The sequence below is a fragment of the Dicentrarchus labrax genome, unplaced genomic scaffold (genome assembly GCF_905237075.1).
Source record: "Dicentrarchus labrax unplaced genomic scaffold, dlabrax2021, whole genome shotgun sequence".
Taxonomy (NCBI): domain Eukaryota; kingdom Metazoa; phylum Chordata; class Actinopteri; family Moronidae; genus Dicentrarchus; species Dicentrarchus labrax.
The window spans coordinates 434,786-452,442 of NW_026136723.1; the positions used below are offsets into that span (position 1 = coordinate 434,786).

Below are 17,657 nucleotides of genomic sequence, written 5' to 3' on the forward strand. Positions count from 1 at the left end.
GGGATCTCTCTGCCCTGCAAGTGTCAGTGACAGTGGTGGAGGAAGGATTCAAATCATTTATTTATGTATAAGTACCAATGCCCAAATTGTGTTTAAAGGACCAGTGTGTAGGATTTAGTGGCAGTCAGCTGTGAGGTTGCAGATTGCAACCATTTAAAAACAGCTACGCCAAATATGTAAAAGACCCTAAATAATAGAGGCAGTGTTTGGTTTGTCTGTTCTGGGCTACTGTAGAAACATGGTGGACTCCGTAGAAGAGGACAAAAACCTCCTGATTATTCTTATTCTTATTAATTAAACTGAGCACATGTTTGGGCTTAATAGGTGCCAAATACAGTATATGTGGAACAAAATGTAATAAAACTTTAGTATTTCCCTCTAACATAACATTGAAATACTAACTGAAAAATTGTTTTATTACTTTTAAAAACTGTTCATGAGAATTTCAAGAGTTTATTACCACTTGGATCTGGTTTCCATAGTTTTATCCATCAGTCCTAATGGTATAAATAACACCAAGAGAAGTCTGATGGGACTTTGCTGTAGACATATTGCAGTTCTCTGATCACATTAAATCAGAAGTTGTAATAAACCAAACTTTATTATGTAGAACTGGTCTCAAACCTTCAAACAGCTCCAAACATTAAACCAACAACCAGCTGCCTCTCTGTCACCACTGACTTCCTGCTCCGTGTCAAAGGCCAAATCATCACCCTCTCCCCCATCTGACACTTCTCCGGTGGCCTGTTATGTCACACACTGTTATGTTTCCTGACTTATCGTCTCGCTCTTGACCTTCAGATAACAACAGAGAGGTACTCCGCCCTCATACAGCTGGGGTGCGTCGGAAAGACTCACAGTTGCGTCATAAGTCAAGAGCGCCGCAGCCACAACAAAATATCATCCAGAAGAGCTTCTCTTTATAATATTTATGCTTAGTGTAGGAGATGTGCAATGATGCAGTGATTCAGGGATGAGGAGGTGTAAATGGTTGGCTGCACTTTTGGCACCACCCTCAGTCTTTCCAGTCTGTTTTGAGGGATTGCTGCGGCTTAAAATGCCTAAATTTCACAGCAGCTTTTCTGTGCTTTTAGGCATTTTTTTTGCAATGAAATTGAAGGAGAAAGGGAAAATTGTAAACATTGTTGAGATTTATTTTGCATTAATTCATTAAAAATCGAATAAAATCGCTGTTTGGAGGGTAAATGTGAGACATTTGTATGTGTAAGGAGTTGCAGAATTAACAGGGACTGGTTGAGTTGTTCATCGTTGCAATCACGACTATCTAACAGAAGAGAAACTATTCAGATTTTACCTGAAAGAAATACTATTTCACTCATATCAGCGTAAACAGTTTGATTTATCATTTAACTTTATACTTTTTGCAGCTATCAGTGATACTGTGTGTGTAAGTGCTCTAAGTGGTTAAAATAAGAACAAGACATCACACGCCCTTTGAAAGGATTTATTGCCTCTTTCTCGTTAAATTGGTCATAAATCAAAAGTGTTAGTCCAGTGACTTTACAGCCAGAGTGGAATGAGTGAGAAGTGGGAGACATTTTTATAGTTTAGCTAGCAATGCGAGCAAATGTAAACACAACACACATATTAACATATATCAATCAGCCCTGGATCTTAATGCCAATCAAATACAGTTTGTTGTGATTTGATCACAGCAAACCGTAAAAAAAAATCTATGCAAATAAAATTAATTCACAGTCAAATCTTTCTGACAACTCGTATGTCAAAATCTTGTAAACATCATTAAACGTCACAAACAGCCTTTAAAAGCCTTTTTCAGCACATAAATGAACATATCCTTCGCTGCCATTAAGACATTCATCAGATGACGTTAGACAATCATATTGTTTTTCCCCACCTCCAACAGTATACATGGGTTCAGTAAAAGAGCATTTGTGATTTCACTTCACAGTCTGAAATAAGCCACACAGGGGAAACACGTAGGTTCATTCCTTTAAGTGGAATATCACTCGTCAGTAAAGATAAATTAAAGGAACAGTTCGACATTTTGGGAAATCTAAAAGAACAAGATATAGCATGTTAATTAGTGATATTTAGAAGTGTTGGTAGGCACATTTCGTTCCCTTTGGACAGAGCCAGGCTTGCTGTTTTTATGCGAAGCTCAGATACAATCGATCTTTTCCTATAACTCTCAGCAAGAAAGCGAATAAGCGTATTTCTCGAAATGTCGATACTACTCCTTTAAGATCCAAATATTTTCCTCAGATTGTCTAAACCTGCTTTTGCCGTTATACTGTATATATAGAGTATATACTTGTTAAATTCCTGTAGTGTTTATCAAGATCTATTCTTATTTCCATTAAACGTTCTGTATTTCATAAACTACAGCTCCATAAACATTCTGCCTATCAAGAAAGCCTCATGGTTGTTTCACAAACGTGTAAAAAAAAAAAAAAAAGCAGGTAAACTGATTGCACGTGCACGTGTGTAGCAATCACCGACTGAGAATGAGGTGGTCATTCTCCTCTCAGTCTCTTCTGGAGGTGCAGGGGATGCAGCAGTAGTCTTAATACCTAACTGTGAATCTGGTGGACAGTTAATAGTTTATAGTGTATTTAATGCAAAAAGTGAAGCTGAGATTTGCTTGCCAACCGTGCCAACGTTAGACCTCCCCACTGCTCCCCCCCCGAACTGGTTTTCAGGGCAAATAGGCTTCTGTTATCCTACATTCCTGCTCTGGTTTACTTTATCTAATCAATTTAGGATTGGATTTTAGAAATGGGAAAGTTAACTGGGGTGAGATGCTGTTTTTACAAGAGGTTGAAAAATGAATTGCTGTGAAAAAGGCCTGTAGTTTGAATTTATCACCAAACTGCTGCACAATATGGTGTATTTAACTCTTAGCTTACTAAGAAGACGTGGTATTAGTGTGTAAAATGTCAATAGTTGACAGTGAGGAATACATAGTTCTGGATTTGGCTGCTGATTTCAGACTTAGAACGAAATAAGCCAGTAAACACGAATATGTAAACATAAATGTATATATTTAATACGCCAGAGAGGAATGTAAATGTGCCCGTATATTTCTATTAACATAACTTTTTACCTACATTATCTCATCCCCCGTTCAGGGAGCTCAGTGATTCCTATAAACACACTCAATACTGTACAATGAATAATTCCAGTTTTGATGGCACAATAAAGATAATTTCATCCGCATTTGGAGATTTGAAATCTGGACCGTTTAGTTTTCATATCCCATAAAGCATTTTGAGCTGCATCTTTAAATCCACTTACATTATCATTATGTAATCAAACCACACTTTAGACCTACAGTAGTCGTTTTAAATACAGATATCTTGAGACGTGGACGAGGCTGTACTACTCCACAATTCACAGTGTGAGGGCGGGAACGAGCGGGTCATTTAATCCCCTGTTCAGTCTCAGTTCTTAGTGAGAAACTTTTGCAAATGAGGTAAAAAGAGCGTCATGTGTCATAAACTGTTCTTTCTTTAGGATTTATATTTAAAACAAGTTAGACAGGCCGCTGCCGTCATTTCTAAATCACTCAGGAAAGAAATAATGAGGCTGATTGGCAAAAATAAGATTCAAATGCCAATTCTAGAACAATAAAGAACATGAATTTTGTCTTCTTTGATTGTTGTCTTACAGTTCATGTAGCTCTTTAGCACATTATTCACAGCAGGTTACAGAAAGCACCGGTGCCTTTCCTTGAGATGTAGTACTCCGCAGTGCCTGCAGGGGGAGCTGTTGCAGAGACTAAAACATGCCAGATCAAAGATAAAGCTCAGTTCAGAGAGCCATCTACTGGGGAGGCGATGCAGACACATAAAAGAGGATCTCTCTTCAACACATAGCCCTTGAATATTATTGGAAATGGCTCATATCGTGTGATGGCTTTAACGCACTAATGCTTCATTTCCTGTCGAGGAATATCTCAAAGAACTACGATTCTTTCTGAATGAAATCGATGCCATGAGTTGTTTTTCTACAGCTCTGTGGTGTTTCATGTGTCTGCTTTGGGATCAGTGGGTGGGAGTTAATCTCAGTGTGATGCACAGGAAGCTACAGACACAGATGCAGGTGAGATGGAGATCACAAGCGACGCGAGCGGGCGACGGCTCAAAACTGGATCCAGTTTCCGGTGTCCTGTGGTCGCGACGACGGAGGAACGGAGCTGAAAACACAAACACTGGTGTGACTTCTTTTCTGTGTATTATGATGATGACATTATGTCAGTTATTAAAAGGATAATTCCAGTGTTTTGCATGGTTGTCACCTCTCTTACTCCACATTTACAATACCATACTTTAAATTCAAACTTAAATTTCTTTCCAAGCTGTACATAGAAGTTGTAACAGGAGAGTGTTAATGCTCAGATGGACACAAATCTTATTTATATTGTAAAGTATGCACAAAATGTTTAAAAAAAAACACAGTACTTTTACATTATATGGCCAAAAGTATATGGACACTCCCCATTTGTTTCCTTTATTATTAATAGGAGGACCAGTATTTAGGATTGTGGCATCTACCGTTGTTAGTTGCGAGGTAAATAAATAAATAAAAACAGCTAAGGTAACGACAAAACAACTGAAAGATTTCTGCCGATACATCCTCCTATAAATGTTACACACTGGACCTTTAATTGTATTTTAAATCTCTCTCTTTGTTTGGTTTGAAAAGAACTGACTTCAACCTCCATCGAGCACCGTTGTGATGAACTGGAGCCAGACCTCAACCCCAGACACCAGTGTTGGACCTCACTGATGCTCCTGTGGTTGAATGGGAACAAATCCCTGCAGTCTTTCCCCAGAGTCACATATGGGCGTCCACATACATTTGGCCACATAGTGTATATTTTAAGAAGTGAGCTGTCTACCTTGCAGGAGCGGAGAAGTCTCCCCAAAGATCTGAACTAGGGTTTGTCTGAACCACTGTGTTAGAGTTACTAGTGTCCAGCTCCAACAGGCAGCCTGCCAGAGATACAGAGAGGGGAAACACAGAGCTCATTAAAAAGTAGATTACTTACAAACTGACACACATTTCACTTCTTTTTTTCTGCAGCCCGGAGCTCTAATGACTCTCCGACTCATCCAACAGCAACTAATTACCACAGCGATTAGGAAAATAGGTCACTCCTGTGGTGTTAAAGCTGCACAAGATTATTACGCAGTCGCATGCCACACCCACAAACTCCACAAAGATTTTAAATGCTCTATTTGATTAAGATTAAATGTGCACGTTGGCTACGATCGCGCTATGAAATCCTGCTGCTGTTACACCCTTTACCTGTCGCCGTGCTGCCTGTCTGCGGGACTATGTTGTGATTGGATGAGCCTGACGAAGGAGGAGGGGCTATCTTGCCTCCAGGTGGTGGTGGGAGGAGTCCAAATCCACCTGAGCCTTGTGGGCGGGGTTTATCCCTCTTTTTACCTTGCTAGAGACAAAAGGGGGAAAAAAAAAATCAGATCTTCATGAAGTATTTTCCACCAGTTTCTTTACAGGAGCTCAATCCCCGTTTTTATTCCTGCTGCAAAACTGCCAGTTAAATGTAAATTATGACTTCCTCGGCGCTTTAGATCTCTGGTTACACTCGGGCTGTATTTTAAGTTTTATAGGCATCATAAAGCTACTTTTAAGCCTAATAAATGCCTGCGATGATTACTTATTATGACTACTTGCAGGCTAATTCCATCGTAAAACCACCAGCTAAAATAAGCTTTCTTTTTCCAACAGTCTCATTTTATTTGAAATGTAGTGAAAATGTGGTAGAAGCTGGTTCTCACCCCTATGTTGAGTGTGATGGTCTGTCCCTCTTTAAAGCCCAAGTCCAGTTTTGGTCCCGAATCCCCGAGCTGGGCGCTTTTACTGAGTTCATTCTCCTGTTTCACCCATCTGCAGGGAGGCAGAGACACACATCAGCACGCACACACACAGACAGACATAAACAGCACATCTCAGCAGAAAGAGTTTCCACAGCACCAGACAGCGCTGCACATCTCAGAGACAGCATCATAAAAACCGCCCAGTCACTGCGTACTTGAAGTGGTCCTGCAAAGCCACGTTGAAATCAAAAGCGTCCCCTCGGTCCCCGAAGCCGACTCCTATGAAAGCACTGCGACCTGCGGACCAGAGGTTACAATAGGTGACGTTAACAACAGCCAGAGGCAAACAGGGGAGCTTTAATAGATGTTATTGAGTTGTTGTTCTAACATCCTCACCGTTGTCATCCTGTATCCGCAGGACGAAGTATCGGCTGGAGTCGCTGACCGTTTCCACTGTAACACCGGGGTACTCTTTAACCGGTGCCTGGGCAAACAGCTCCCCTGCAGGACAGGAGGGGGGGGGGGATTACAAGAGATAAACAGTGACCCATCCATTCATTAATGTATTTTATATCAACTGTTAATCCGGATTAGAGTCCCTGGGGGGCTGGAGGTTATTTGGGGATCCATCTTGGAGAGATAAAGAATATTTCAGTGAGTAAGTAATGTAATATGATGGAGTTTAACACACAATGAAGTCACACCTGAGATCTTGTCCTCCAGCTTGATGAACGCCACCTGGCCCTTGGCTGTGATCCTCATTCGGCCAGACCAGTCTGGGGTATCCAGCTTCCAGTCAGCCGCCCTGAAGACAAACTGGGTGTTAGACTTAAAGCTCTACCCATAGAAATGGACACTGATGATATATTAACCATGTTTCACGAAGAATAAGTAGAACAGAGAGTGGAAACCTCAAAATAACTACAAAAATATACAACTTTAACAAATAAAACTCAACATATCCTCTCATAACGACAGACACAAAAAATAGGTCAGATTTATCATGTGAGCCCTTTTAGGGGGTTGGAAGCCATGAACTTATACTAAATGTACAATATATTTATTACATCTGAATATAAAAGAGGATAACACGTCTCTTTAAAGTAACACTGCATCTGAAATGGGACAAAAATCTATCATACGAGAGCGCAAGAGGCCAAATGGATCTTAATGGAAATCTGATTTGTTATCATGTCCATCCAGACTGTTTACAGACCCCACTGCGCCTGCGTGAAAAAAAATTAAAAAAATGGTCGTTTAGAGTTCAATAGTTTCCACTGTGTAAAAGAGGACATCCGAGCTGTCTCACGGACGGCCGGGACCGTCCTGGCACATCGCCCCGTATCGACCCGGGCACGGTACCGCCGTCACATCTCCGTCAGCTCAGCGGACAACAAAGCGACACACAAACACCGAGCAACGGCTGGAAACCGTGTCTTCATCTCCCGGTCAACGACATTAACGTACAGCCACTGCCCCGGATTCGGGACTGTGTGTGTGTGTGTGTGTGTGTGTGTGTGTGTGTACCGGCGGTGAGAGTAAAAAAAAAATTTAAAAAATAAACACCAACCGTCACCAAACAGCCGTTAAATCACAACCCACAGCGCCGTTAACGGTCGGCAGTTATCGCTCTTTATACCTGTATGAGCGGTTGGACGCTCGCGGCGGGATGCGATAAACGTTGACATCGGGCTTCACGCACAGGATCGACTCGTACTCGCCCTCGGCCGCCATCTTGATTCTACTGTTATTAAAGTGGGAGTTGTGACTCATTTATTCGGTTCTCTTTCTGAGTGTGTGTGTGTGTGTGTGTGTGTGCGTGTGTGTGTGTGTGTGTGTGTGTAACCGCCAGTTAGCTCACACACACCACACACGCGCGCGCTATCCATCAGAACTGTTAACGGGTCTTTTACCGTTAATTAACGGCGCTTTACTCCCATTAAACTGTAGATTTTTTTTTTTTTTTGTGTAATAATAATAATAATAAAAAAAAATTTATAATAATTATTTTTCAATTTTAGAATAAAATACGCCGAACTGGTTGTCAGTAATGTGTTTTTAAAAATATATATATTTAAAAACAATTATGTCGTGAGGGGGCGTGGCCCTGCAGGTGCTGAAAACGGCGGAAGCGGAAACTGTCGCGTCGTTTCGTCTCCTCGAAGATTCCTGAAGATCTGCTCAGGGTTAGTCCTTTTATTGCGTTCATTTTGCCGCAAACACGCATATTTAATGCACGAAACATCGCGCGAACCGTGGGTGTTATCGTGAACTAAGAGCAGCGGTGTTTTGGTAGAGATACAACCCCTCTTTAGATCGCTACAGTCGGATAATGTAAGCTGGTTGTCGCTGGCTCAACAGACATCGCTCGACCGTTAGCCATATTGACGGCTGCTGCTCGGCTCCAGTCGCTCTCCGAGGTCCTGAAAACACGATGCGTGACCCTTGACGGATGCGTTACTCGCACGCACGTCGACTTGCGGTTGATCTGGCTCAGACTCATCGTCCAGCTGCCCCCCCCCCCTTCCACAGGAGGCTGGCGGCTTTAGCCACAGAGCTAACCTAGAACAGGATCTGTGTTTGTCGCAGTGATCAGAACAATAAAGGAGCTGCAGGCACTCCTCTACGGAAGCTTTGCGGTGACACATTCATGCCCTGTCTGCTCGCCATTGTCACCCCGTGCCAACCCATGCCTCAGCTCTTTTATTTATTTATTTATTTATTTATTTGTATGTTTGCTGGTTCCTCCCTTTGCAGCTGCAGGATCTGGTTTCTGACATCCTGAGACAAACCGATGCAGTCAGGGGGAAGAGAGATGAGGAGGATGTACGCTGACTGAGCCAGCAACTGCCCTGAAGCAACATTAAACCGGGTCTATAACAGCACAGCCAGGCTTTACTGAAGGTACGGGATTCATATGTTATTTCATTATGTGTAAGCATGTGTGTCGTGTATAGATGTATTTATATTTGTGGATCCTCTTCCACTGTGCTGGCTCTGTAAGCATGCAGCATTCCTTCACAAGTCTTCTCTGAATCAGATTCACCTCCTCCCCCCCCGCCAGAGACACCATGACGTCCTCCATGCTCCGCAGACAACTGAAGAACCTGGTCCAGAACTACTCTGAGGCCGAGGTCAAGGTAAGAGAAACTGAAATAATATATATTAATATAATTTGCCCTGTAGCAGAAAATAAGATGCTTTTATTCTGTAAGTTTTTGGTTTAAGATGCATTTTTTAAAGGATTTTTTTGATCATTTATTAGATAGGAGACAGTAGAGAGGTGACAGGTAAACGAGGGAGGAGAGGTAGAGAACGACATACACCAAAGGTCCCGGGCCAGGCACGAACCAGGAACGTTGCATCTTCAACCTGTAGACCCCCAAAATGCCTGTTTTTAAAATCTCCAATGACACATTTTAGATGTATTGTGCACCGTGACGGTATTGAACACTCATTTAAAGTTCCTACAACAGCTAGCACACGCAGTTCTCTGAGATCACAGTGAGTCATTGTCTTAAAATCCCAGACGTCAGGTTATTAAAGTAAGGGAGATATAGAGATATCATATGTTTCTTGCTAAAAGGCTGATCTGTTGAAACATGATCGGCAACAACCTGGCAGAACAGGTAACTTGATGATGGCACTGTAACCGGTGCTGCAATTTCTAACTGCAGAGCCTTTTTGTCACAAGCTGGCACCCTGACCTTTTTGGGCTGCTGCCACCTTATTTCCCCACACACTCACATTTTCTTGCTTTGCTTCCTTTTGCAGGTGAGAGAGGCGACGTCTAACGACCCGTGGGGCCCCTCCAGCTCTCAGATGGCTGACATCTCCGATCTGACCTACAATGTGGTGGCGTGCAACGAGATCATGACAATGCTGTGGAAACGCCTGAAAGACGACAAGAACTGGAGACATATTCACAAGGTAAACGATGCACAACAGTCTCCTACCTTGTGTTCAGACTGCGGTTAAACAGACATTTCACTGGCATTATTGTGATGTTAACCTTAAAATGTCAGTATACTTATAAGAACAGGACATTTTTTAAAGGCTGAGGCTGATTGGTACCTGTAGCACCACACTCCTCTGTAATGTCTCCAATGGATGCGTCATAGATAATAATAATTAATTGAGACAAGTAAGGTCACCCAAAGCTTCATCTGTAGCTTTTCTTTTTTAAACAAGGTCTGTGTGCTTGGAAACCAGATGAATCTGCGAGCTCAGTATCCTTAAATATAACCACCACCACACAATATTGTGTTCTTCGTGCGTACTTCATGGGACACACAATTTATGAGTAACATGAGAACATAAAGCAGAGAGTTTTAAATTTCCTTGAAGGTTTGTTTGGCTGTGGTCAGAGAGGATCATATCTAAAGGGGTAAGATGCTGAATGGCCAATGTCCAATGAGTAATAAGAGCCCAGTATCTTTAATAACCATCATATTTTTCTTCAGTTCTTTCGATTTTATAATTAAATATCACAACATGTGATCAAAACCAAGATACTAAGCATTAAGGTGAATACGGGGAGACCCTAAGTTTAAAAGATCTTTGCAAAGTTTACCAACGCAGCAGTTTTTAGACCGGTCTTCAGTTAAGATGTCAACTGTACCACATATCTGCTATAAAGTTACTGGTATCACCAACTCAGTAACGTAACAGACCTTTGTAACCATGTATTGTGTCATGTGACTTTGTATTGGCAGTGTCCACTACAAGCATTGCGTTGTTTTTGCATTATTTATCTTTTCCTTACCGAATCTGTGATTTTACACGGATTATATTTTGTTCCTTTTCATTGTTTATTTGTCCTATGAATTTCACAATTGTATAGAAAACAAACATTTTAAACTCTATGGATTGTTGGTTGTTTGTTTCAGCCATAAACATTGTGTTTCACAGACATTTCTTCACTGTCGTGCTCTTTTTCTCATACCAGTCCCTGACACTGCTGGAGTACCTGTTGAAGACCGGTGACGATCGTGTGCTTCTGAAAATGAAAGACAACATCTATATCGTCAAAGCCCTCACCGAGTATCGCTTTGTAGAAAAGGATGGCAAAGATCAGGTGATACACGCTTCCTGATAAGCATGCAACCTTTTAGTATCCATTAAAAGGGATGTTATGCATTAAGGTTGTCCATTATTGACACTATAACATCCATATCAGCATACTCATTTAGGGTTCACTAAAGAATTAAAGAATGAGAATCAATTCAGTCTCCGTTTGCTGTCTCAAAACAATGTAAGAACGCATTGATTCAGAGAAACAATGCTAATGCAAAGTCTAATGTAAGTATATCTGTCCCAGGGAGGAAATGTAAGAGAGAAGGCCAAGGTTGTCCTTGTTCTAATGGAAGACGATGATAAACTAAAAGAGGAAAGAGACTTTGCCGTCAAGACCAGAGAGAAGACGTCGAAAGGTGCCGCTGGTGAGCACATCTATCCTCAAGTATCACTGCTTAGATACTCATCGTTTCAACTGTTTTAGCATAATTCTCTTTATTTGTCTGTGTATCTCACAAAGATCTCATACAGTCTCTTTTTCCTTCTAACCAGGCTCATCCACGGACCCCATCAAGGATCCCAACTACAAACCGTGCTACGTTGCTGGGACCTCGGGGCTTCCATCCTTAGACAACATACCCTCAGTGGCAGACTTGACTGCTTCCTTCGCCGCCCGCAAAGAGGAGCGTCTTAGACAGGAAGCTGAGAAGAAAGAAGCAGAGAGGAGGGTAAGCGTATAGCAAGTAAAGTGCTTAGCTACAGCAAGTGGACACAATAGCATCAACGCTACAGTGTGTGTGCCAAATCCTGTAGGTCAGATACGAATTGCCTTGATTACTCGGCTTAACTGAATCAGTTTGATCTCATGTAAATGAGAAGGATTAAGTCACACCACTATTCAAAGCAGTAAGTAAGTGTTTGTGTTTACTTTTCTAATTATGCCATTGTAATATCCTAGGCCAAGATGACTGAAGAGGAGCTTCAATGGGAGGATGCGGGCAAAGGCAATGACGCTAAAGGTGCTTGGGGAGGGGAGAAACCAGCGGAGGAAGAGGAGGTGAAACAAGCTGCATGGGAAGAAAAAGAACCTAAAGAGGCCACAGATCCATGGGGCACACCCGCAAGACCTGACACCACTGACACCACAGCTAGCAGTGATCCTTGGGGGGCTCCAGCTAAACCTGATGGAGATCCATTTGCAGCACCAAAAACTGACGAAGATCCATTTTCTGCGCCAAAGAATGGAGAAGATCCCTTTGCAGCACCAAAAGATGAACCCGATCCTTTCAAAGCACCGAAAGACAAGGAAGATCCATTTGCTGCTCCAAAAGCCAAACCAGATCCTTTCAGTACATCTAACAATGATCCATTCAATGCACCCAAAGAGGATCCATTCAATGCACCCAAAGAGGATCCATTCAGTGCTCCAAAAGAGGACCCGTTTAATGCTCCTAAAGATGATCCATTTAATGCTCCCAAAGATGATCCATTTAATGCTCCTAAAGATGATCCATTTAATGCTCCAAAGGATGACCCTTTCAACACCCCAAAAGACGATCCTTTCAGTACCCCAAATGATGATCCCTTCACTGCACCAGCATCAACACCCCCTAAAGAAGACCCATTTTTAGCACTAGACGACCCCTTCACTGCTTCCATAACACCCCCTAAAGAAGATCCCTTCTGTGCACCGACTAAACCTACCCAAGACGACCCCTTTGCTGCCCCAACAACACCCCCTAAAGAAGATCCTTTCTCTGCACCATCCAAACCTACCCAAGACGACCCCTTTGCTGCCCCAACAACACCCCCTAAAGAAGATCCCTTCTGTGCACCGACTAAACCTACCCAAGACGACCCTTTTGCTGCCCCAACAACACCACCCAAAGAGGATCCTTTCTCTGCACCTTCCAAAGCTACAAAGGAAGACCCCTTTGCGTCACCAACAACACCCCCTAAAGAAGACCCATTCACAGTGCCATCCAGCCCACCAAAAGATGATGCCTCCGATCCCTTCAATGCCCCTCTGGTGAGTTCACCCCAGGGCAGTGCAGATGCGTGGGGAGCCCCTGCTAGCTCTCCACCTGCTGGGTCAGATCCCTGGGGGGCGCCACCTGCTTCAAGTGAAACAAAGGGTGGAGATCCCTGGGGGGACGGGACAGGCGCCTCCTCACCCATTGATAGTTCCAATGCTTTTGGGGATGCATCCAAACCAGACGATGACCCATGGGGCGCACCAGGTAAGGAACAAGCAAATAAATGCTTGAGCATGAAGAATAATTATTGGAACTTGGGAATCCATTTATCTAAGAAAATATTCTAAACTCAGGTTAAACTAGTAGTTTTTTGCAGACCTTGTCTCAGTTGTCATCAGAACTTGGATCATGTGATAACAAGTAGTCATATACCGTGGGGGGGATGGACATAATACCTGTACCACCAGAATCATCCCAGTGCGACTACGTGGTTGGGCTGTTGGAATATCTAGCGAGAGTCCTGAAGGCACAACAAGTCTTAAAGTACCACAAGCCATTAAGCATCACTTAAGTCATCAATCGGTGGATAGCTGGAGAAAGATCAAGGAGGCCACAACCGAAGTTTCTTACTGGAAAGTTCTGGAAAAAGCTAATAAGTGAACCTCATGTGTAGAGTATTTTATTACAGAAGTAACAAAGCCATTACAGTGAAACATTGGTCTTTTTTTGTATGTTACTGTTTTGTCCCGACTGAGCCCGCCTGCTGTATTTCCCTGTTTTAGCTGCAGCTCCAGTTAGCACAGACGATGCGTGGGGTTCGCCTGCGCCGCCCTCCGACTCATCTAGTGACCCCTTTGGAGACGGAGCATCTAAAAAAGACGATCCCTGGGGTGCACCGAGCAGCGCACCTAGCAATGGGACAGGTAAATTAACACATGCATATTTCTGCCATCCATCCATTATTCACGAGAGTAAGACCCCATTGTCTGCCTTTTGTACACAAATGCTCAGCACTAAATTCTATGGCATTTGCTAAAATTACTGCTTGTTAACTGATCTAAAACCTTAACTGTCTGTGTGCCTGCGTCTGTGTTTATACCGCGTATGAGCTTTTTTCTTGTCTACATTTAATGGTCATTTGCACGTGGGACCGTTTTTCTTCCATTTTCTGCCATTTCACCTCCCATCTTCCCATCAGTCAGCAGTTGCCTAACAATCATAATCAATAAAACCTCTCTTCCGCTTTGCTCTCTCTTCCTCCCTGACCTGTCCCCCAAAAGAGAACACCTTTTAGTGTAGAATTGGACCTTTATTTTATTGCAGGAAAGCAAACAGTCCCGGGAAAGGAGACGCATAGAAAGACTGCTTCGTTTCTGGGCACTGCGGCGGCGTCGCTCGTTGACTTGGACGATCTGTTTTCTTCAAACCCAAAACCCAAACTGCGCCCCCTCGCCAACACGCTCGCCGCCCAGACACAAGCCATCGGTAAGGACAGACAAAGTGCTTCACTCTGGGTGAAACATGCCATTTCTGACAGAGGCTTCATGTGGAATTATTTGTGGCGCGCTTGATTTCGAACGGATGCATGATCAACCTCAAAGACTGGAAAATAACTGAGCACCCCCGGTGATGTGTCAAATGTATTCCACTACTGCTCCGCTTCCAGAGAGTGGGGGGGTGGGGGTGGGGGGGGACAGTGTGACTGACAAATATTAATCAATCGGTTTGTATGAAAAAGCTTATTGTGGTTATGTGTTTGGCCTGATCAACCCCACCCCCCCTACCTGCTTGTAGTGTATAGACATTTGTGTGTGTGTGTGTGTGTGTGTGTGTGTGTGTGTGTGTGGTATAGAGACTAGTGTATATTAACCAGCAGATATTTAACTCTTCTCACCCCTCCTCTCTCTGCTTTTGGTGCATTTTCTCTTTGCTGGAATACTTCAAACTGTAAACCTCACCCCCCCCCTCACCCCATCCCTCCTTCCCCCTCATCCCTCCATCCATCCTCCTGTTACTCCTCCTAATTTCCCAGGCGCTTTCAAAGCCAGGGGCATGACATCTGGCCCTGTGTTCAGATCAGGGGCCGTTGCAGGGGTGTCCCTTCCTGAAAGATCGGCCCCATACTGCAGTCCTTTCGGTTCCACCCACCCTCCCTCCTTTGGTGCTCCTCCTCCCACTTTTGGAGCTGCTAATCTTTCCAGTGAAGCCCCCCTATTTCAGCTACCACCCCGTACCACGGGAGCATCTCATTTTGGCTTAAATACGCTTCAGGCAGCTCAGGTGGCTCCTCCGTGTTCAGGAACTGGAATGGTACAATCTGTTTCTATGGGAGGGAGTCCACAAGTGGGATTTAACATGAACCCCCCCTGTGGAGGAGTGGGAATGGCACAGTCTGGATCGCTGGTGGGGAATCCTTTGGCCGACGCCCTTTTATGGGGAACAGGAATGGGTCAGCCCGGTGTCTTTGGAGGGATTCACCAAGCAGGAGCGGCTCACCTGGGAGGATCCACTCCACATGCTGGGGCTGGAGTCCCCTTCCAGCCGCAGTCGCTCTCAGGCAGCGGGTTGGCTGAGACGGCGAGCAAAAACAATCCATTCCTGTTCTGACAATCTCACGTGCACCAGATATAATATTCAATAACCACACCGGCTAGTTTTACATGTTTTAGCCTTCTAAATGCATCTGTATGCTCCAAAATGTAGGATTTTACATTGTTCCTTCCAGGCAGCCATTGATTTCACTTACTTTTCATGATGTTATTCATTTCCTATCATCATTGTTGTCAACCTTTACAACAGCAAGTCAAAGGATATTTCAGATTTGTAGGCATGGACTGTTATATTTGAAGACATGTCATTATACAGCACGTCTCTACAACAAGGCAGTTCAACGTGCTTGGAAGAGAAACAATAAGCAAACATTGATATGGCGGAAGAGATTATGTGAATTTGGCCAGTTCTTTTCAGCAGCTGGAAGCTCAGATGTCAGAATGTTCTTGAATGCACCAAGAAAAAAAAAAGTGGTGGTGAGAGTCCCTGTCCATTATGTGATACCTGCAGACGGGCAGTGGTTACATGTATACGACTGGTCAGGCTAAAACATGCAAAAGCACTTGATGATCTTTTAATTAAACCCTTCAGCCCCCCCCCAGCTTACACTCCCCCCCCACTGGAAATCTACACACGTCCAAATAATCTAATAGCCACGGTTTAATGTATGCAGCAAAATATATGAACACAAATACACACACATCTGTGTAAAGCCGGCCGTCCTCTCCTTCATGCACAAGCCTCAGAAACAGAAAGCACCGGTGTGTGTGTGTGCGTGTGTGTGTGTGTGTGTGGACATACTGAAGAATTACTGTGTATTTTAGTGTCGTATGATTCTGTAAAACATGAACAGAACCGATGTGAGGGAGACGTCTGTGTAGGGTTTAATTCAGCGTGCATGTGTTTGTACAAGGCGGAGAGAGGAGAGAGTGTGTGTGTGTGTGTGTGTGGTATACGTATATTGTGCTAATGTAAATAGTGGAAGTAATCACAGATAAACCTTGAAATATACTGTATATTAGAGTGTTACAATCATGAGTAACTATTTATGGATCTATTTATTGATTTATTGCTTGATTATTTATTGATGCAACACTGCAGCAATGGTCTCCCGCGAAGACAAGTTCAGGTTTAACTGTCACCACAGTGTCATCAGACCGGCTCAGATGATGGTATTGATCACACGCGATTGGCTTTAATCTGACTCGGCTGTTTGAACACTGCATAATCAATCAACTCAGTAACCAATGGTGGCTTTTCTTTTCCCTGTTTTGATCTGTAGTCGTTCTGGATTCATTGTGTAATTGAATATGTCCTCGCTGTATCTCCCGACATTAGACAAGAAACAGATGTATTACTGTATGATGTTTAGCTACAGCGTCGGCTAAATAGAAAACCGAATTTGAACATATCAACCTGTTTAATGTGCATGCTGTTTGAGTGGATCCTCCTCTGTGTGTGTGTGTGTGTGTGTGTGTGTGTGTGTGTGTGTGTGAGTGATGAAGTATTTCACACCTTTAACGAGAAGGCCGATCTGTAGACGAGGCTCCACTTTACCTTTACTGCATCTCTTTGTGTGGCCCTGCAGAGAGCTGCTTCCTCGTGGCTGAAGATACATGTATGAGATGTTTTGATTAAGAAAACGGGAACAGTGGCGGGATAAATCGTAGTTTATGAGACGAGGAAAACAGTTCAGTGATTAAAAGCCACCCAGAAAAACAGGCAGGACCAACGTGACTCCTCAGAGGTCACAGAGTTTTGATTCGTTCTTTGTGTTTCATGGGTCTTCTTTCATGTATTTTTGACTCCTTTTTAAATGTGAACTTTGGTGGAAAACTTGACTGAAAGACCGACTTCAAGGAGTTCTAGTAGAGCAAAATAAAAATAACACTATGATTATTATTATTATTTCTGAAATTTAATTTTGTATGAAATGAATTTATTTTGCTGTGTATTTACATTTAAAGCTGTGTTGTAAACTGTGACGGTATACAGTACATTTGAGAAATAAAATGATACCATAAGTGAAAGCTTTCTGTTCTCACTGTGTCCTTTTTGTATGTCGCTTGTTGCTTTTTGAGGATTTCTTTGAGCTCAACCTTTGTCTTACAACCCAGAAAGAACTGGCCTGCTGTCAACACAAGAGGGCAGCAAATACACACGTATTCAGACACAGCATATTCCAGTCTCACTGTATGAAACACTTAATGTAGTACCAGTTGATGCCACTGTGGTTTGTATATTGAAAGAATATCCTAAAGGGAAATAAATTCTGCTTCCATAT

General features: G+C 43.0%; 2 protein-coding genes across 11 annotated transcripts; one reads left to right on the plus strand and one right to left on the minus strand.

The window, feature by feature from the left end:
- Window positions 1-1,451: 1,451 nt before the first annotated feature.
- necap1 (NECAP endocytosis associated 1) lies at window positions 1,452-7,761 on the minus strand. The gene is made up of 8 exons (XM_051389727.1): window positions 7,471-7,761; window positions 6,536-6,636; window positions 6,228-6,332; window positions 6,047-6,128; window positions 5,793-5,901; window positions 5,296-5,443; window positions 4,886-4,979; window positions 1,452-4,180 (listed from the first exon to the last, which is right to left on the minus strand). The coding sequence occupies exons 1-8, from the start codon at window positions 7,602-7,604 to the stop codon at window positions 4,126-4,128; spliced, it is 828 nt and encodes a 275-aa protein (XP_051245687.1). The 5' UTR covers window positions 7,605-7,761; the 3' UTR covers window positions 1,452-4,125.
- On the plus strand, window positions 7,085-17,403 carry LOC127357472 (epsin-1). Of its 10 annotated transcripts, none has more exons than XM_051389690.1 (12): window positions 7,812-8,017; window positions 8,589-8,735; window positions 8,872-8,971; window positions 9,606-9,761; window positions 10,780-10,908; window positions 11,152-11,272; window positions 11,400-11,575; window positions 11,806-12,547; window positions 12,620-13,087; window positions 13,606-13,746; window positions 14,147-14,308; window positions 14,856-17,403. In XM_051389690.1, exons 3-12 carry the CDS (start codon window positions 8,903-8,905, stop codon window positions 15,428-15,430), a joined length of 2,739 nt encoding a protein of 912 aa, XP_051245650.1. In that variant the 5' UTR covers window positions 7,812-8,017; window positions 8,589-8,735; window positions 8,872-8,902; the 3' UTR covers window positions 15,431-17,403. The 10 variants fall into 10 exon arrangements, with proteins under 10 accessions (XP_051245646.1, XP_051245650.1, XP_051245651.1 ...); XM_051389691.1 differs by having other exon boundaries at window positions 12,692-13,087; XM_051389689.1 differs by having other exon boundaries at window positions 7,813-8,017; window positions 11,806-12,619; window positions 12,692-13,087.
- The last annotated feature ends 254 nt before the right edge of the window (window positions 17,404-17,657 follow it).